At 54.0% G+C, this 21,074-nt stretch overlaps 1 protein-coding gene across 4 annotated transcripts in view; it reads left to right on the top strand.

Annotated features, from left to right (window-relative positions):
• Positions 1 to 21,074, top strand: part of CPNE5 (copine 5) — a 101,505-nt gene that overhangs the window by 60,914 nt on the left and 19,517 nt on the right. For all 4 annotated transcript variants that reach the window (XM_069563361.1, XM_069563358.1, XM_069563357.1 and 1 more), the window contains 4 exons: positions 3,476 to 3,579; positions 7,830 to 7,934; positions 17,193 to 17,234; positions 19,949 to 20,024. In XM_069563361.1, the coding sequence (XP_069419462.1) occupies positions 3,476 to 3,579; positions 7,830 to 7,934; positions 17,193 to 17,234; positions 19,949 to 20,024 (327 nt within the window). The remainder of the gene's footprint in view (positions 1 to 3,475; positions 3,580 to 7,829; positions 7,935 to 17,192; positions 17,235 to 19,948; positions 20,025 to 21,074) is intronic.

Raw genomic sequence — 21,074 nt, 5'->3', positions numbered from 1 at the left:
TAAGGGTGGTGTCATCTGCATATCTGAGGTTATTGATATTTCTCCCAGCAATCTTGATTCCAGCTTGTGCTTCTTCCAGCCCAGCATTTCTCATGATGTACTCTGCATATAAGTTAAATAAGCAGGGTGACAATATACAGCCTTGACGTACTCCTTTTCCTATTTGAAACCAGTCTGTCTGGTGAGGTCCTTTTTTCAACCATGTCCAGTTCTAACTCTTGCTTCCTGACCTGCATACAGATTTCTCAAGAGGCAGGTCAGGTGGTCTGGTATTCCCATCTCTTGAAGAATTTTCCAGTTTATTGTGATCCACACAGTCAAAGGCTTTGGCATAGTCAATAAAGCAGAAATAGATGTTTTTCTGGAACTCTTTTGCTTTTTCAATGATAAAGTGGATGTTAGCAATTTGACCTCTGGTTCCTCTGCCTTTTCTAAATCCGGCTTGAACATCTGGAAGTTCACGGTTCACATATTGCTGAAGCCTGGCTTGGAGAATTTTGAGCATTACTTTACTAGCGTGTGAGATGAGTGCAATTGTGCGGTAGTTTGAACATTCTTTGGCATTGCCTTTCTTTGGGATTGGCATGAAAACTGACCTTTTCCAGTCCTGTGGCCACTGCTGAGTTTTCCAAATTTGCTGGCATATTGAGTGCAGCACTTTCACGGCATCATCTTTCAGGATTTGAAATAGCCCAGCTGGAATTCCATCACCTCCACTAGCTTTGTTCGTAGTGATACTTCCTAAGGCCCACTTGACCTCACATTCCAGGATGTCTGGCTCTAGGTGGGTGATCACACCATAGTGATTATCTGGGTCATGAAGATCTTTTTTGTACAGTTCTTCCATGTATTCTTGCCACCTCTTCTTAATATCTTTAGCTGCTGCTAGATCCATACCATTTCTGTCCTTTATTGAGCAAATCTTTGCATGAAATGTTTCCTTGGTATCATCTTGGATGACCTCTAAAAGTCTCAATTTTCTCATCTGTAAAATGGGGAGACTAGAGGAGTTACTTCATATATGTGTGTAAAAAGGGCTCAACACAGCACCTGGCATCGAGTAAGTGCTCAATAAGTCAGCCGTTCTGTATTCCAGGTCTGAAGTCCTCGATTTCTCAGGAAGCTCTCAGATTCCCAGAGTTTCCCAGTCCTGTCTCCTTGTCCCTCTCAGGTGGTCAGTGCTGAGGGACATAATAAAAGCTGCCATTACCTGGGCACCTCTGGATGCTGGCTGCTGTGCCTGGGCACTGCCCCCAGGGGCTCCCTTCAGGGGACCCTTCAGGCCAGGCTAACTGGAGCCCAGCCCTGCCCCGAGTCAGAAGAAATCAGTGATTCTAAAGAGATAGGGAAGCGGGCCCCATGAAGGGTACTGTGCTCTTTGCTGGAAGAGGTATCACTTTGAAATCATGTTGCCTTCATACATGTTGAATTTCTGCTCTGCCAGTTGCCAGCTGTTGATCTTGGGCAGGTTACCTAGCTTCTGCAACCTCCAGCATCCTCATTTGTAAAATGAGGATTATTATGAAAAAGGATGATTTGGAGGGCTAAATATGCTAAGGCTGTAAAGCCCTGAGCCAAGGCTGGCCTACACAGACGGCAACTAATAGCTGTTTGTGGAATGAATGAATGAATGAATAAGCTAGTGGTTGAAGCTCTGTTTGCTGTCATCAGATGCCCTTGAGAGAAGGCTTGTGAGCTGGTAGAGGTGGGCGTGGGGCAGGGACAGAGGCCACACACAGGCAGGGGCAGGGAGGGAGAAGGGAGAAATACCCAGATCATCATAACTTATACACACACAGTACTCCGTGTGCGCCGTATACTCCTCAACGTTGTCGTCAGTTAACTCATTTCATTCTCCGACAAGCCTACGAGGTAGTCTTTCCTGTACCCCCATTGTACAGATGAGGAAACTGAGGCCAGACAGGGTGAGGAGCTAGATCACACAGCTAGTGAGGGATGGAGTGGGAGCAGGCAGCCTGGCTCCAGAGACCATAGTCTTAACCAACATACCGTATCCACCGTCCCAAGCTTTTTTCCTTTTTTTAACAAATTTATTTACTTATGGCTGTGTTGCTGTGGGCTTTCTCTAGTTGGGGAGAGTGGGGACCACTCTCTAGTTGCAGTGGGCAGGCTTCTCATTGCAGCGGCTTCTGCTGTTGTGGAGCATGGGCTCTAGGGAGCATGGGCTCAGTAGTTAGGCTTAGTTGCCCATGGCATATAGCATCTTCCTGGACCAGGGATTGAACCCATGTCCCCTGCACTGGCAGGTGGATTCTTAACCACTGGACCACCAGGGAAGCCCCCTGCCCCAACATTTGACCATGTCCTCTGAGCTGTGAGAGGTGGCATCTTCATCTCTGCCACCACGCTGGTCCTGTGGGACTGATCTCCAGAGACGCTCTTCCCCACTGAGAAGAAACGGGCAGCACGAGAGAGTGGGTATTTCCTGACAGGCCCAGCCCTTGAGAGCAGGCCAGGCCCCAGGCACCATCTCCAGAACCCTAAGCTCTGGCCAGGTGGCAGCTGACTCGTTGGGATGCAGAGCTTTCAGGTTGAAGAGCCCACATGGGGATGGGCAAAGAGGAGGAGGCAGGGGCATCTCTGCCCAGTGCCCTGTTGGCCACAGCAAGCCAAGGGGCCAGGATCTTCACGGGGCGTGGGTACCTGCCACGTGCTCTTGGGCTGGTGGTACCTCACGTGCTAATGGCTAGCGCCATTAACTTATCAGAGGAGGCAGAAACCCAGGGCTCTGTTTGGCAAACTTGTGGGAGCTGCTCCCTGCTCTGAGCTGTAGGCTCCTCAGCTATAAGATGCGGGAGCGGGGGTCACGGTCTAGCTGTACCCGCCTCAGAGTTAGATGCGTCTTGTGTGTGTCAGTGCGTGTGGAAGGCATGCTTAAACTCGAGAACCATGCAACCCTGTGAGGGAATGAGGCGATGTGGACCTCAAGGGCTCTGGGGCTGGGCGGCCAAGCTCAGAGTGGCTCAGGTTAGTCATTTCAGCTGTGAGCCACTTGGTACAACAGTGATGACCACCACGTGTGTGAGCCTCGACTGGGGGTGACGTGCCTGCAGCACGCTCTCCTTCAGCCCTCACCATGGCCCTCTGCGGCATGCGCTGTCATCAGCCCCATGACACAGAGGGGAGACTGAGGCTCCGAGAGGTCACCTCCTCATCTGCTCACGCAGCAGCAAAGTAGTGGAGCCAGGATTCTAACTGGGGCAGCCGGCCTCATAGCCCAGCTGCTCCGCCAAACCTGCCGGGGAGGGCTGTCTGAAGACAAAATGAGCCCCTCCAAAGTGTGAGCTCAGGGCCTGGCACCTTGTGCCAGGCAAACGTGAACTGCTGCTGTCCTTTCTGACTGGCTTGGTGCCTGGAATCCCCAGGCCTCTGGGCTGTGTTTCCACAGGGACGGAGGGGGGCCCCCTCCAGCCCTCTGCTGCCTCACATCCCTGTTCTCCTTCCTCCCCCCCAGGACGTCGCCACAATGCAGTTCTGTGCCAACAAACTGGACAAGAAGGATTTCTTTGGGAAGTCTGACCCCTTCTTGGTGTTCTACAGAAGCAACGAGGATGGAACGTGAGTTCTCCAGCAACACTTCCAGGGGCACGGGTTGGGGGGTGGGCTGAACGGTGATGACTTGCTGGGCGGGCTGGCTTGGGCCCTTGCTCTGGGTAGACGTCAAGGGGCCCTAGGAGCTCCAGGGGCTCCTGGCTGCACAGATGGGACTGGTGGGGGACAGATGGCAAGCCCTCAGTGACATTCTGAGGGTCTTAGTGATGGCGAGTGCTGGGCGTGTCAGAGATGGAGGCAAAAACAAGCAAGAACTCAGGGTCCCTCTGACAGTCCACTCCTTCAACATCGATCAGTCCCCATCTCTAAACCTAGTCTTCACCCATCCACAGCCCTCTGACACCCCAGGACACATGTCCCCCCCCACTTCTTCCTCCTCAGCATGGCAAATCTGCACCCATCTCCCCACCTGGCCCCACACTCTGCCACAAGCTTCGTTCAAATTCCCTCCCGTCTTTGAAACCAACTCCCCCCTCCCCAATCTCCTTCTCTCCTCTCCTTCATCTGGAAGCCACCCACAGTATGATGGAAAGACAGATGACTCGTTAGCCAATGTAGGTCAGTGATGTACACAGAGGGACAGATTCTAGGTTGAGGGTCTGGGGACCTGAGTCGTCTCCACCAACCGGCTGTGTGACCCCAGACAAGTGTGCCCCGTCTCTGGGCCTGTTTTCTCATCAGTGAAATGATCTGGTTGGACTAGGCGGTCTCCACGGTCTCCTTAAGCATCATAGCTCTGGGAGGCTGCGGCCACTTACGGCTGGGATTCTGCAGAATGAGGAAGCCATGGGGCCAGGCCAGGAAGGTTAATTAGAGCAGCGCTGCTGGAGAGGGGAACTGGGGAGCAGGTTTTGAAGGAGAGAAAGAAAATGGGTCCATGAGGGTTGGGGGTTGGGAGGGGAGGGGAGGGGAAACTCAGGGAAGAATAACAATCTAGAGAAACAGCGTGTGCAGAACTAGTGTGCCCTGAGCAGAGGGCAGGGAGGCGTTGCTAAGGCCCCTAGAATCTGAAATTCTGGGGGGGGGGGGTGTTGGGGGGCAGGGCAGCAGCACAGAGGAGGTATTTCACTTCAACGGAAAAACGGATTTTTAAACCTGAACGTACAAAACAAGGAAAATTTGGTACGATCATTTGCATAACAAAAGGATTCTTTGTCTCACCAGAGGACTCCTAGCAGAATATCTTTAAATAATCCTTGTTGACTTTGACTTGACTTGAGGGAGGGAGGAACAGGTCGGAGTGATGTCCTGGGCGCTCATGGAAATGTCCACGCAGCTCCCCTCCGGTGGGGCCGCGCCAGGGCTCGTCTCCGAGGGGAGGGCCGGCTGGCCGGCAGCGGGGAGGGGCTTGGGCTGTGGAGCGGGAGATGGGTGTGTTGCAGGGTGTTAGCCCATGATTAATCTGGCAGAGCGGTGTGTAGGATGGATGGGGAGGGGGCGGGGGCTGGGAGAGACTCGTGACTGACACGGTGAGCAGGTGGGAGGTGCTGAGCCCGGCGAGCTGCGCGGTGGAGACGGGCAGGGGCGGAGGCGGGAGGGGAGGATGGGGCTAGAGGCCGGTGATTGGCCTGGCGTGGCAGAACTGGGGTGGGGGCTGCAGCCACACCCCCTCCCCGGTAGAGGAACTGCGGGGAACCCAGAATGTTGAAAACAGCAGGGGAGTTGGTCAGATGGGGCCGGCGATGGGGGGTTATTTGAGGGCGGGTTTCCCTGGAAGCAGGGGCTGGGTCCCTCTGGGGTAGGGGGTGGGGGTAACCCAGGGCAGCTGGAGAAACTGATCAGAGGGAGTGAAATGTCACGTCTGCCATCCCAGGAGGAAAAAAGGGCAGGAAACATCCACAGAGCACCCCCTGTGCTCCCGGCCCCTCGCATACCTTGTCTCCTTCAATCAGAATCACTCGACTGGGAGCAGTGGCTGCCGGTCATCAGCTGTGTAACTTTAGGCGAGCTCATGGAACTTTCTGGGATGGTGTAAATGTTCTGTATCTCACTGTCCCGTACGGTCGCCACCATGTATAACTGCTGAGCCCCTTGAAAGGGACTAGAGCGACTGAGAAACTGAATTTTTTAAAACTTTCCTTTCAGTTAATTTAATGTAAATAGCCACGTGTGGCTAGTGGCCGCCATTCTGGGCAGTGGAGCGCTACCCTCTGCGGTTGTTTCTTGGCGATGGGGAAAATCCTAACACTTCCCTCCCAAGGAAGCCGTGAGGATTAAATGAGTTAATGCGGGTTATTAGAGCAGGGCCTGGCAGCATTCGTTACGGTTCTTTGGGGGAGCTGGGGGAGCGCAGTCACTCGCCTGGGGCTGCACAGCGAGGCAGCGCGCGCTGGGACCCCAGCTCACATCTGTCTGAAGCTGTTGGTTCTTACCGCCCACCCCCGCACCCCATGTGTTGAAATGAATTGAACTGAGCTGAGAGATGATGCGGGGACCCTTTCCGCACCAGGGCCTCGTACCCCGCCCGCGGCAAGTACATCAGGGGATCAGGGGCCTGTGGATTTAGCGATGGATGCGGGGAGGTTGGGGGAGCATAAAGAAAGTGGTTTCAGGCAGGAGTCTGAAGCGGAAAGCAGACCACACAGGGCTCAGGAAGAAAGACATATAGGGAGGACGTGAGGCTCAAGAGCGTAGCCGGCTTGCTCAGGCAGTTTTGCCGGCCTGGGAGAGGAGCTCTAGAAGGCAGGGGTTCCAAAGAGGCGAGGAGGCCGAGAGGGTCCACAGTAGGTCTGGTGTCTGTTCAGGTGGGAAGTGAGGGTTTTTGCGAGGTGTGAACCTCCCCCAGCGCCGCCAGTTGCTGCTCCAGAGTCTCCCTTCTGTCCACTCCCCTCATCCCGCCCTACCCCAGCCAGGCTCCTCTTCCTGCCTGACCTGCTGCCCCAGCCACCGGCAGCGGTGGCCCCTCCTCCCCGGTCCCCATTCCTCTCATCACCAGCTCTGGGGTGTGTGGGGAGGTCTCCCACATGAACCTCACACTCCAGTGGGTGGGCGAGAAGGAGCACAGAAGAGAAATGCTGAGCCGTGGTGACAGGAATGACATTTTGACTTGAAAATTGCCAGAGAAGAACTGGCACAGGGCTGTGTGCTTAGAGGCAGGGCCCAGGCACCTTCCCACCTTCCCAGGTGACCTTTCCCAGCCGGGAGGTAGCTGGGGTGGATGCTGGGGAATCTCAGGGGCACAGACCTGGCCCTAAGCTCCACTCGGGGTCCCAGCTGCCCCTCCACAGGGGTTCCAGGGCAGGGCCCATCAGGCATGGCGTGGGGAGTGGGCCAGGAGCTGGATGGGCGCCCAGCTGGGACGAAGCCAATTCTGCACTTTCAGTTTGCAAAGCAAGCTCATGGATTCAGACTAGAAGAACCGAGAAGGTCTCAGAGATCATCTCAGCCAGGGGCTTTAATTTCACTGGCTTTAATTGAAATGCCAGTGAGAGCTATGGAGACTCTCCTCTGAGAAATACATTTGTTAGTTCATTCCAAAAAAATATTACATGAACATCTGACTAAGGGCCAGGTGCACTTCTGAGCGCTAGAGTTATACCAGGGAACGAAGAAGACAAGCCTTGACCTTATGGAGCTTATATTTTGGTTCCAGATTGTAAAAGAAATGAGAAAGACCCTGTCAAATGTCAAATGGTGACAGATGGGATGAAAATAGCAGTATAGAAAGGGACTAGGAGCTGTCAAAATCAAGGGACCAGGGGGCTATAAATTTTAGATAATGGTGCTCTGGGCAGGTACTCATGTCACAGAGATGACATTTGAGCAAAGACCTGAAGGAAGCGATCAGGTGAGCCAGGAACATGGGAATCCGGGTGAGAGTGGTCCAGGCAGGGGACAGCAAGCACGTGAAACTCAGACACCCAGTTCCACCGATGATTTCAAGGGTTCACAGATTCCTAACACACCCTCCCCCCTCCAGATCCTTCCATGGGTCTCAGATAAAGAAAGTCTGATAGTGGCCAACTCCCTGGGATCACAGGTGAGGAAACAGAGGCCCAGAGGGGAACAGGCTTGTTCAAGTTCCCCCCAAGAGCAGCAGGGGCCAGAACCACGTCTCCTGACAGTCCTGCCTGGTGCAGAAATCCTCTCTGCAGTGTTTTCAAGAGATGGCTGTCTAACTTCAGCTTGGATGCTGCTAGTGACAGGCAGCTCACCACCTCACAGAGCCATTCTCTCTACTGAGTGGCACCTGCCCAGATGGGCCCGCCAGCCCCTCTGGTGTCAGGACTGACGGCCCTCCTTCTCTCCTCTGCCAGGTTCACCATCTGCCACAAGACGGAGGTCGTGAAGAACACCCTAAACCCAGTCTGGCAAACTTTCTCCATTCCCGTGAGAGCCCTCTGCAACGGGGACTATGATCGGTGAGATGAGAAACTGTCCCTCTCCCCAAGCCCAGGTGCGGGACGCACGGTCTCGTGGATGAGGGCCAGCCCATCGGTAGAAGCAGACCTCCTGGAGCTGTGAGCTGGCGGCCCTGCGCAGGGTGGGCCTGGGAGTCCCTCTGCCTCCCTGGGCAGCATCTGCTTTTCATCTCTTCACAGCCCTTCCCTCCCCATGCCCCGCCTCTTTCCTCCCAATCTGAGTTCCCATTGGTGGAAGCCCTCCCAGGCTGGGGGTAGGGGGTGGGGCTGGAAGGTACCAGGGATTTCTGGGAAGCCAGGGTACCGGGGCAACTGTCCTGGAGCTCAGTGGCTGGTCTTTTCACTGTGCCCCAGAGGGCAGATCTAATTGCAGGCAGAGGTGGCCTGGTCCCCACCTGCTCCAACTCCTGGCTGAGGGTCTCTGGGGAGTCAGGATCCTAGGATATGCTCTGCCAGACAAGCTGCCATAAGCGGGGGTGAAGGATGCAGTGCAAAGAGCTCATGGAATTTTTTTTTTTTTTTGATCCTTCAAAGCCTACTCATGATACACGTCCTCACTGTTTGAGTGCAGATTGCTGAGTGTGGATACCAGATACCTACTTTCTAATCCTGCCTCTGTGATGAAAAGGCACTGTCAACCTGGGCCGACTCTGGCCTGTCTGAGCCTCAGTTTCCTCATCTGTAAACTGGGTATTTAAACATCCACCTACTTTGTAGGGCTGCTTTGAAGCTCACATACAATAAGGGTCTGGTTTGGAGACCTGGGTTCAATTCCTGGGTCAGGAAGCTCCCCTGGAGAAGAAAATGGCAACCCCCTCCAGTATTCTTGCCTGGAGAATCCCATGGACAGAGGAACCTGGCAGGCTAGAGTTCATGGGATCGCAAGAGTCGCACACGACTTAGTGCTGTCTTTCTTTCTTTCTTGCATAAAACGCTTCCCTGGTGGCTCAGCGGTAGAGTCCACTGGCCAATGCAGGAGATGCAGATTTGATCCCTGGGTTGGGAAGATCCCCTGGAAAAAGAAATGGCAACCCACTCCAGTATTCTTGCCTGGGAATTCTCATGAACAGGGAAGCCTGGTGAGCTACAGTCCATGGGGTTGCAAAAGAGTCAGACAGGACTTGGCGACTAACAGCGACAATGCATGAAACACCATTCAGAGTTTCAGCCACAAACGTTTGTTGACTCCCTGCCATGTGACAGGCACTGTGTCAGATGCTGGGAAGTCAGCAGGAAGCAGAACACACAGTCTTCACCCTTCACCCAGCCTCTCGGAGTTTACATGCTAGTGGGGGAGGCAGACATTAATCCAATAATCACACAAAGAAACGTATAATTACAAATTGTGGCAAGTGCAGCGGGTGGGGGAGAGGGGTTTGTGGGATGGAGCTGTAACACAGAATTGGTCCGTGTTTACTCACAAGAACCCAGCCTGGTTTCCTGGTGATTGCTAGAGCTGGTGGGCGAGCTGGTAGGAGCTTCCTGGTCAGGGCTACCCAGGTGTCCCTGAAGGAGCTGGGCCTCTGCTGGCCACTCCAACAGGAACACTCGGCTGTCAGAACAGGTGCCTCAGGGCACCCCGGCCGGTGGCATTGGCCTGGGTTCCCCAGTGTTCTGTTCCCAGTGGCCACTGACGGGGTGTGTTCAGTGGGTGAGGGGACAGGAGTGAGCAGATGGTTGGCCTCCAGGCACCCCTGTCTCCCTCCCTCTAAGGCTGCTGATCCAAGAGATGAAGCAGCTTCTTTGTCCTGCCTCTCGGCTGGGACAAAACCGCCACAATTGATTCCACAGGTGGTCATGGGGCACCTACTGTGTGCTGGGCAGCTGTGCGGCATTCAAGGGAATGCAGCTGCATTTCCGGGCTTCCCAGGTGGCTCAGTGGTAAAGAATCCTCCTGCCAAGCAGAAGAGGCAGGTTTGATCCTTGGGTCAGGGAGATTCCCGGAGAAGGAAATGGCAACACACTCCAGTATTCTTGCCTGGGAATTCCCATGGACAGAGGAGCCTGGCGGGCTACAGTCCGTGGCGTTGCAAAAGAGTTGGGCATGGCTTAGTGACTAAGCAACAGCAGCCACATGTCCATTTTCAGGGGGATTATAGCCTGACCACAGGCGCACACATGTGCACACATGTATTTTATCTTAGTATTATTATTTTGGCCGCCCCGCCTGACATGTGGGATCTTAGTTCCCTGACCAGGGATCGAACCTGCTCCCTCTGAGTGGAATCATGGAGTCTTAACCCCTGGGCTGCCTGGGACGACCCTGCATACATGTATTTTAGATAGCTAAATAGCTGTGCAAAATGAGGCTGGAAACAAAAAGAGGCATTTCAGTCTAACAAACTCCTGTGTCTGGCCAAGTCCTGGGCATTCTAGGGTGGTGGGGAATTGGTGGGGTTGAAGCGATAGGGTCTAAAGGAGGCTCAGGGGAGGCTGGAAGATTGAGGAGGGGTCAGTTCCTGGGGACCAGGGCTGTAGGAAAAATGGTTGGGATAGAGAGAAAAGGAGGGGGACGTTCAAGGTGGGGGATGGAAGGATGTGGCAGCTCAAGTCTCAGGGGCATCCAGCTGACCCCTCACACCATTGCATCCCAGGGCAGGGCTCCTAGGAGCCTCGGAATCCAGCCTTGTCAGGGTCAGCCAGGAGGGCAGCCCGGCTTAGAGGCCTGGGCTCACTGTTCAGCCATCAGAGGAGTTGAGGGCTGGTGAGGAGATGCAGGTCATGAGGAAAGTCCAGGTGGGCCCCCATATCCCCATCCCGTGCTGAGTCCTGGACGGGCTTCCCCCGAGATGGCCACAGGCAGCTGGGCCCCTCCTCCAAAGCCAGGAGCAGGTTGACTGGGGTGTGACTGACTGTGGTGTGAACGGAGCGGTCATGTGTGTTATCCTGGCCTGGTGAGCCCTAGGGTCACCTGCACACCCAACAGCCACTCAGGAGCTGCTAGAAGGCCCCGCTGGGCAGGAGAGGGTGGGCCTTGTGCAGCAAAGCAAGGCCCCTTTCCATGCCTTCCAGGGCACCTCTTACAGCGTCACAGGACACATTGGCTTTAATCCAGGAGGCCTGTCTTCTAAGCCAGCCAGATACCGGGCACCGTCTTGGGTGCTATGGACACACTGAGCTATCAGACCCAAGCCTCCTTCTGAGGTTGCTCCCAGGCCAGGGTGGGAGACAGATGGGTCATAATCATAACAGCAAAGGCTCCTATAATACTTTCAAGGTAATTGATATATGTGAACTAATTTAATCCTCCCAACAATTAGTAACCTCTTCCGAAGAAGGTACAAATACCACCCACTGAGGCCCAGAGAGGTTAAATGACTCACCTAGGGTCTTACTGCCAGTCAGTGGTCCTACCAGGAGCTGGACCCCGGCAGGCTGACCCTAGAATCTGTGTTCTTAAACTCCAGCGCTCTGCTGACAAATGGTCAAGACATGGGGTGAGTGTGGTGGGATTGGAGAACAGCTCTCAGAAAGTTTTACCCGCAGGCTGGGGCAGGTCTGCTTTGAGTCTGGAGGTCAAAGGAAGACTCCAAAGGCTTGACATCTACCTGGATGTGGGCGTGAAAGAGACAAGGAGGTTATCAGGGTTTGGAGCTTGGAGGATGAGGGATAGTACCACTGATGGAAATGAGAAGTGTAACGGAGCCAGAGTATGTGGCTATGAGACAGGGACAGTGGGGTTCCACTCAGGGAGAGGAGAACAGGATCTGGGGGTCCCCAGGAAAGAGCTGGCAGAGGTGCCCAAGGCCCCAGGGGAAAGGCACAGGTCAGGAACAGGAGAAAGAAGAGGGGATGTCAGAGAGAAAAGAGGAGTCCAGAGCCGGGCAGCCATAGCCAGAGGGGAGAGATGAGAAGAGGGTTCAAACAGAAGTGTCAACTGCTGTTGTGAAAAAGAGGGCCATGGGGTGAGAACAAGGGATGTGTTGAGAAAGGGTAGTTTTCTTGGAATGATGAGGGTGGAAGCCAGTTAATCTTTTTAAGATTTACTGAGTCTTTAGGACATGGGCCAAATTGAGTCCTAATTGGTTGAAATACAGTATCTTATTTTATGAATTTAAATTTCACAATAACCCTAGAAGGTGGTACTAGTGAGGTACCCATTTCACAGATGGGGTAATGAAGGACCACAGATTCTGTAACTTTTCCTGGGCAAGGAGAAGGTGCGTTTCTCTTCTCCAGAAGTCACCTCTGGTCTGGCCCTGTGATTTGGGATTCTCCTAGTTTGGGGTCCCTCTACCTGTATTGTATTTCCAGTCCACATAAGGCCAAACCCAAGCAACCCAGCTGAGCAGAACTGGAGTCAGAGGACATCGCATCCAGATCAGAATGAATCTAACCCCCAGTAGGGGGATGAAGGCTCTTTTCCTGCCTTCTGCAGTCCCCCTGCTCTGTCCTTGAATATTCTGTGACTTGAGGATTTGTCTCTGTTCAACCAAATTCCTCTAGGCCGGGCTGCTCTCACTCACACCCTCATGGTGAATGAGTAGCTTTTAAAAGAGTGATCAGGGTGCTGAGTTTTCACCTGGAGAGATGAGCGGATTCCCAGGAGCCAGAGAAACTCTGGGCTGGACTGAACGAGTTGCTTCTCCTTTGAGCCCCACTGCACGCTGAGCCCTAGGAGGGGCGAGGCACAGCACGACGGCCTCAGTTAGGAGTGTCTTATCCCAGCTCACACAGGTACCCCCTGCACCCAGACAGGGGAGGCAAAGCAACGCTGTACAGCCGGGGCTGCCCAGTGCCCCCGCCATCACGTCTCCTGCCTGCCTGGGCCCGTGCGGCTCGATGCTTCTCTTCTTCTCCAGAGCATTTCAGAGTAATGGACTGACTCAGTTACTTTAGAGTGAACCCCGCAGGGCCTGTCTGCCCTGGGAACTTGTAAGCATCAGGGAAGCTTACCTTCTCCTGCCTGGGAAGGGCAGAGGTTCATTAGGAACAGACCCGCAGCTCAGCTCGGAGGAGGCTACAGACAGAGGTGCTTGGTGTGCTGGGAGGGAAGCCGGGCGTCTCTGCCAGCATCCCCCATCCTTGCGGGCCTGCTGAGGCTCACACACACCCTGCTCTGTCATCCCTGCCTCACACATTCAGAGACCCATGGGACACCAGCTCCCAGCCCTGAGCGCGGTGTCACTACTGACCAGCTCTGGGGAAAGCCACTCCCTTTGGATTTTTTTTTTTTTAATATTTATTTATCTGGGGGCACTGGTTTTAGTTGTGGCTCACAGGATCTTCAGTCTTCATTGCAGCAGGCTGGATCTTTTGTTGCAGCCTGTGGGATCTAGTTCCCTGACCAGGGATTGAACCCAGGCATTTGAGCACAGAGTCTTAGCCACTGAACCACCAGGGAAGTCTCTCCCTTTGGGATTTTGTGGAAGGAGGGTCTTGTTACTCTGGCCCACTTCACAAAGTTTTAGAACATCTTAGTCAGTCAATAGGTATTTAATAATCTGTATATTACCTAATGGGCTTCCCTGGTAGCTCAGCAGTAAAGAATCCACCTACAATTTGGGAGCTGCAGGCGACATGGTTTCGATCCTTGGGTCAGGAAGATCCCCTGGAGGAGGGCATGGCATCCCACTCAAGTATTCTTGCCTGGAGAGTCCTGTGGGCAGAGGAAACTGGCAGGCTACAGACCACAGGGTTGCAAAGAGTCGGACACGCCTGAGGCGACTTAGCAGGCATGCACGCATATTACCTAATAGATGCCAGGAGCTGTTCTGGAGGTTGAAGATACAGCAGTGTACAAAACGAACAAAAATCCATGGCCTCGTGGAGCTGACATTTATATGCTGAATGGGAATTGTTTGGGAGACGGGAGTTTAGAAAAAAGGCTTGAATGTTTTAGATGGAACAAACGTGTCCAATGCCAACTGTGTGAACAATGTAGTTGCCTTCTGATCGCAATCGTAAAGTGGGTGTGATTGTCCCATTTCACAGGGAGTAGTCTCCCGGGCCTCCTCAGTGGCTCAGCAGTAAAGAATCTGCCTGCTACACAGGAGCTGCAGGAGACGTGGGTTCAGTCCCTGGGTTGGGAAGATCCCCTGGAGGAGGGCATGGCAAACCACTCCAGTATTCTTGCCTGGAGAATCCCATGGACAGAGGAGCCTGGCGGACTACAGTCTAGTGGGTCACACAGAGTCAGACGCAACTGAAGCAACTGAGCAAGCACATAACAGTCTCTGAGGGTGAAGCCGGTTGCCCAGGGCCTCACAGCTAAGCTCCTGGAAGAGCTGGGATTGCCACGCAGGGCTGCCTGCCCCAGAGACCACTGTCTCCCCTTTCTGCCTCACTGCCTCCCAGACGAGGTGCTCTGTGTTCTGAGCCTTTCTGTGCCAAATAAGATGTTCATTGTGTGAGGTCATTTCATTGTCCCACACCCAGGAGCCCCTTCTCCTGGGTGCTGACCCCAGAAGTCACAACCCGACGTGAGCCCTGGCTGGGCCTGTGCTCAGGGACTGGGAGCCGCAACGTGCAGCCCAGGAGTGGCACACGGGGTGACCTGGGGCTGCCTAGCCAGGGCTGGACGGTGACAGAGCTGTTAGAAAGTAGTCAAAGCTGTGTCCGGCTTCTGCCGCTGCCTCCCCCATCTCTGGGCACTTCCTTCTTCCCCGGTTCTGGAGGTTGCAGCATCCAGGCTCCTGTGACACCACCACCGCGACCCCTACCAGTCCTCGCAGCTGTCCCTGGATCCTTGATTGCTCAGGAATCTCACCCTCAGTGGTCTCAACCTCAGCTGCAACTTCCCATCCCCTGAGGAGCTTTTAACAATTCCCTGCACAGGCTGTACCCCCCAGGCCAATTGATTCTGAATCTCTGGGGTGAGGCCTCACCATCAGGATTGCTAAAGCTCCCCCATGGGATCTGATGTGTAACCAAGTTTGAAAAACAGTCATTCCATCTAGAGAGGTTAGAGGCTCTGGCAGCACATTAGAATCAGCCAGGGGACTTGTAAAAACTACCCGTGCCTGAGTCCTTTCCATACCAATTGAACATGCCTTCTGGCAGTGGGATTTTTAAAAAACCTCCCCAGTGATTTTTTTGGATCTCCAAGGCTGTGGCTATGAGTGGGGTCCTTCCACAGTCTCTGAGCATGGGGCTGTCCCTAATCTGGTCACCTGAGGGACTAGTGTTGGTGATCCAAGGGGAGGGACTCCTTGCTGAGGTCCCTGAAGGTCCCCTGCAGAGCTGGAGGGGGAGGCTCTGGGGAAGGACTGGGAGACACTGGGGAGCAGGGTCCTGGCTCAGACCCTCACCACTTGTGTGACCCTGGACAAGTGACTGGCTGCCCTTAGGGCTCAGTTTCCCCAACTGAAAACCAGTGGCTGGAGGTCATGTCTCCAGAAGATGCATAGCAGTAGCATTTGTGGAGACTGTCAACCTAGATTCCTGGGCCCTGCCTAGAACTGCCAAGAATTGGACCTGGGGTGGGGGGGCAGGGTCTGTGTGTCTGGGAAGCTCCCTGGTGATCTGCCAGGTGGCCAGGCTAGGGTGCTGCCAAGGTCACTTTCAGCCTTGTCATTCTAGGAATCAGAAGTTGCAGAGCCCAGGTACCCAGGCTCAAGTGTCCTTCCTTTAAGTAAACTGCATGTGAAAAACTATCCCGAGTGCGGCCTGAATGCTAAAGTGGAGAGAAGGAGGCACTTTTATAGAGACCCAGTGCACGCCAGGCGCCTTTACCAACCTGTCTCCACAGCTGTGCAGTATGGCCCTTAATTATTGTTGTTCAATCGCTAAGTCCTGCCTGACTCTCGCGACCCCATGGACGCCAGGCTCCTCCATCCATGGCATTTCCCAGGCAAGAATACTGGAGTGGGTTGCCACTTCCTTCTCCAGGGGATCTTCCTCACCCAGGAATCGAACATGCATCTCCTGCTTGGCAGGCGGATTCTTTACCTCTGAGCCACCAGAGAAGCCCCAGGGCCCCTCACCATGCCTCCTTCAAAATGATTTTGTGGCTCAGTGAAGTTAAATGACATCTCCAGGTCCCACTGCTCAGGGCCCAGCATCCCGGTCCACACCCCAGCCACTTTCCACTCCTTCAAGACCACCAGCCCACCTTCAGAGGCCCAGGTTTTTTTTTCTTCCCATAATAATTCACCTCAGAGAGACATAGTGTTTTGTTTTTTCACAGGAATTCAAAGGATTTCTCTAATTGGTGGGCTTCTGTGCCCACCCCATTTCACGTTTTGGTAACAAAAAATCCAGTTGCTGCCCAACCCCTGGGGCATCCCTCCATTTCTGGAACAGTTTCTATGCCAATGCAAGAGAATCCACACCCACCCCCAGGCCCCTTGGAGGCTCATCTGAAGTCAGACAGCGCCTCCTTCTGGGAGCTCCAGAACCCCAAGGCCGGCTCCCTGCAGCCCCGAGGAGATGAGATATTCATAGAACACCAGCCCAGGCAGCCGCCTCTGCCTGCCCCATTTAGAACTGAAGGCTGGAGACCCCAGCGCCCCCCATGCCTCTCCCACCTCCTCAGACCCTGACGCTGCAGAGGGACCCGCGTGTCTGCCCTGTCCCTGGGCATCCCTGGAGGACAGCTGGCACCAAGGGTTAACCTGCAGCCCTCCACCACCCTCCTCCGCCTCTGGTCTGCTAGCCTGCTGCCATGGAAACGGGCTAAAAATAAAATGGGCTCCCAAAGCCCAGCACCGAGCTCAGGAGTCAAAACAAACTAATTAAAGCAGCCAGGCTAAAATGTGAAGATAATTACGCCCTCACTCGGGAGCCAGTCTGGCATGGAAAAGCTCCGAGGGCCATCCCCAAGTCAGGGCCCCTGAGCCCACCCCTGACGGGCGGGGTGCGGGGGCTCCCTACCACTCAAACTCCTTGGACCCTGGGGTCCCACCACACAGTCTTGTGACTCTGCCCCAGGAGAACCCACCCTGCTTAGGCCTTGGATCTAGGGAACACCATACTCCCCCTACGACAGTCCCACCCTGATAGACTCAGAGTATGGCTTCATGCAGGGACCTGTGCACCCTTTGGGGTGGCCAAGGAGAAGGCAGCATGAACTAGAGTCTGAGGTTGCTTCTCTACATCTGGCCTGAAATTCAGGGAAGTCTCTATGCAGTTTTGGGGCTGGCTGGGTCCCTGAGGCCTGAGGCTGCAGAGTTGGTCCTTTGTCTCTTGGGCCTCTCCAGCACGGGCCCTGGGTGTTCCTGTATACCCTTGTGGCCCAAGAGCAGGAGAAGGGCCCCGTTCTCAGGCCACGCAAGTGCTGGGTCAAGTCCATCCCACCACGAGCCCTTTGCCTTACAGGACCATCAAGGTGGAGGTGTACGACTGGGATCGAGACGGCAGGTAAGCTGGCCGAAGGACAGCAGGTGAGCAGGGAGGGGGCCGCCCCTGGGCAGAGGGCGGGTCTTGCTCTCGAGGAGAGAGCTGTGCCCAGGCCCCCCACGCATGGCAGCTCTGGGGTGAGGGGCCTGGGTTTTCCTCATCCCTGCCCAGCTCTGCTGAGGCACCAGAAGGCCAGTGTCCTGCAGGACATGGCGCAAGGGGAGTAAGAGGCCTCTTTTCCTCAAATAGTTGTCTAGCTGCCAGCCCAGTGTCCAAAGTCTCCCCCACACCTGGGAGAATTTAGGATTTTCTGAAACGTGTGTGTTCTGAGGTACAGGCAGATGTTAGTGGCCTCCTGAGCGTTGATGATCGTGTTCTCTGTGTGAGGCTGAGCATCGTGGGGTGAACTAAGTGCAGAAGACAGGCTGGCCCGCAGAGACTTCCTGAAATCCAGCAGGGAGGCCCTGAGTCCTCAGAGGAGCTGTTTGCAGGGGGCAGGGCCTGAGGGAGCAGAATCTGTGGCAGGTGAGCCTTGACGCAGACAAGTGGGCCCAGGAGCCGTGAGGCAGAGCCCGAGGAGGGCTGAGCCCAGCGCTGCGGGGGCCAGGGTCTTCCTCTTCTGTGCATTGAAGTGCCCTCAAGGAGCCGGTATTGCTGGGAATCCATAGACAGGACCAGAATAGGCCTCTTGCAACTTTAGTAGAACTCTCACCCACTCTTGCCAGTTGAACCAGATCCAAGTATGCCATCCCTCCTGACTTTGGGAGCCCTGCGTCCTGTGGTGCTACAGGGGGTGTCATAGGGGGCTTTAAGCCCTGCAGTCTCCTCTGGTGCCTTCCGAGTCTGGGACATGGACAGGGGATGCCGTGGAGAGCTGTGCACACGCAGCTCTAAATCAGGCCCCAGCTTCTTCCAAGGAGCTCACCTTTCCAACATCTTCCGATAGAGAAGCTCCAGAACCAGCACTACCTCTGCCAACTCACTCTGGCCCCTCCTCTCTCCACTTTAACCACATCACAGGCAAGTCGGCCTCAGGCTTCCACCCAGCACTCACCTCATCATCTTACCCTGGGGTTCCTCATGCTTCACCTTTGCCAGGGAAGCTGGAAGTGGCTTGAAAAAGCTGGCTTAAAATTCAGCACTCAAAAAACTAAGATCATGGCATCCAGTCCTATCACTTCATGGCAAACAGATGGGGAAAAAAATGGAAACAGTGACAGACTTCATTTTTCTTGGGCTCCAAAATCACTGCAGATGGTGACTGCAGCCATGAAATTAAAAGACACTTGCTCCTTGGAAGAAAAAAAACCTATGACAAACCTAGACAGTGTACTCAAGAGCAGAGACATCACTTTGCTGACAAAGGTCCATATAGTCAAAGCCATGGTTTTTCCAAAAGTCATGTATAGATGTGAGAGTTGGACCATAAAGAAGGCTGAGTGCCGAAAAATTAATGCTTTCAAACTGTGGTGCTGGAGAAGACTCCTGAGAGTCCCTTGGACTGCAAGGAGATCAAACCAGTCCATCCTAAAGGAAATCAGTCCTGAATATTCATTGGAAGGACTGATGCTGAAGCTCCAGTACTTTGGCCACCTGATGCGAAGAGCCAAGTCATTGAAAAGACCCTGATTCGGGGACAGATGGAGGGAAGGAGGAGAAGGGATGAGAGGAGGAGGATGAGGTGGTTGGCTGGCATCACTGACTCAATGGACGTGAGCTTGAGGAGATTCCAGGAGATAGTAAAGCACAGGGGGACCTGGCGTGCTGCAGCCCATGGGGTTGCAAAGAGTCAGACACAACTGAGACTGAACAACAACGGGAGGTGGCCGCCAGATGCCGTTGGGTCCCACCATTAAGGAGCTCGTCATCTGAAGGCTGAACGCTGTAAATATGTAAACAAACCACAGTGTGGACTCAAGGTATCAGGCTCCAGCAGGTGCTTCCGGCCAGCATGTTCACCACTGCCCGCTATGGGAGAGTGACGGTGAAAGGCAGCCACCCACAGAAGGGGTGGGAGTTCTGCTTTGTACAAGGTTCTGCTGCACTTAACATCAACACACGCTTGTGGGGCAGAGATGCAGAAGATAGAAACACTGCAGAAAACACTTCAGGCTGCCTGGACTGACCTAGTGCTGGATGTCTTTTCAAAACATGTTATTGGAAAAATGTCAAGTGCACAGAAAAGTCAAGAGTTTAATGAACATTTTAAGCCTATCACCTGACTCTGACAAGTGTTCCACATGGCCACAGTGGCTTTATCTGTGTTTTGCTGATGTAGTGTAAGTTACAGACGTCATGGCATTTTTACATCTAGATATTTCATTGGGAATGTCTAAAAATTAAGGGCATTTTTCTACCTAACTACACATGTCATTATAGCACCAGACACATTGAACAATAATTCTTGAATACAATCTAATATTCATTTCATATTCAAATATCCCCAGTTGTCCCCAGAATACCTTCTATTGCTCGTTTGTTCAAGTAGGAATCCAAGTATGAGAAGTAGGTCCCATTCTCCAGGACCCTGCTCTTTGCTGGGTTACAGCTGGGTTTCTGGCCCCATGGGTGACACTCGGCTCTTCCCAGGGCCCCACCATCTCTGCTGGCATGGACCCCTGGAGCAAAGGAGCTGGGCAGAACTGGAGCCCGGGGTAGGGACGTGAGAGGGGGCGGGATGGGTATGAACAGCCTGGCCTCGTGTCCGTGTTCTCAGTAGCGCCCTTCCCTTGCAGCCACGACTTCATTGGGGAGTTCACCACCAGCTACCGGGAGCTGGCCCGTGGGCAGAGCCAGTTCAACATCTATGAGGTGAGGTGGGCTTTGCTCTGACGATACATAGCTCCCACAGTCTCTGAGGCCCACAGGGAGCCCGGGCTGAGGTCTTTGCATCTTCTCCTGTGAGGTGGGTGTTATTGTCCTATTTCACAGTTCAAGAGACTGAATCTCCAAGAAGTAAGGGGACTTGACTCAAGTTCAGAAAGTGGCAGAAGAGGCCAACGATCTAAGTTTATCTGACTCCAGATCATTGAGTTATATTCCATACCCCCAGCCCCAAAGAGAGCTCTTCCAACCACGCAAGGGGAGAGAAATGTAGGTGGGGCGGGAGGTGGGGCCCAGTATCAGCAGGTTCCTGCCTCCAGACCTGAGGTCCTGAGTCCTGCCTTTCATCGGAGCAGTTGCAGGGCCTGCAGAATGTATGCTTTGTCCTAGAAGGAAAGAGAGGGACAGGAGCCGGGGTGCCTCCATCTAGACGGGAACCTTGGACAAGATGCCCAGTCTCTTGGCAGATAAGAGCGTCTGCCCTCAGGATAGTCTCTACACTGAGCCTCCACCTGCATGCACTCTTCCCTTGGGATACACTCCCAGCCTCACACATCCAGTTCAGGCCCTGCTCTCTGCCACAGAAGTGAGGCAGCTCCATGGACAGCACAGTTCATGCCAGACACTGAACTGCAGATGCTTGTAGCCCTCGTTTACAGCCCAGGGTTCCTATCCCAGCTCTACCGTGTATAAGCTGGGTGACCCTGGTTGAGCTCCTGCCCCATTCTGTGCCGTGCACACTGAGAATTAAATTACTAGAACCACGCCTGGCCCCTGGTGAGCATTACGTCAGTGCTATCTCCTAGTATCATCTGTCGAGAGCCTGGGTGCCAGGAGATTTACATTTCACAACCGTCCTACGAGCTGGCCCTGTCCTCACATCGCTCAGCGAGTGAAGTCGCAGAGCTGGCTTTGACTCCCATCACCGACTCTGAGTCCCTCTTTACGTTGCTCCCTCAGCCTGTATCTCTGTCCCGAGTGGACAGGTCTTATGTTCCAGCTGGACCGAAGCACCCCAAGGGCAGACTAAGTGACAGC

This window comes from Ovis canadensis, chromosome 20 (genome assembly GCF_042477335.2).
Source record: "Ovis canadensis isolate MfBH-ARS-UI-01 breed Bighorn chromosome 20, ARS-UI_OviCan_v2, whole genome shotgun sequence".
NCBI lineage: Eukaryota > Metazoa > Chordata > Mammalia > Artiodactyla > Bovidae > Ovis > Ovis canadensis.
The sequence above is the reverse complement of the archived record's forward strand: the minus strand, read 5'-3'. Positions and strand labels throughout refer to the sequence as shown.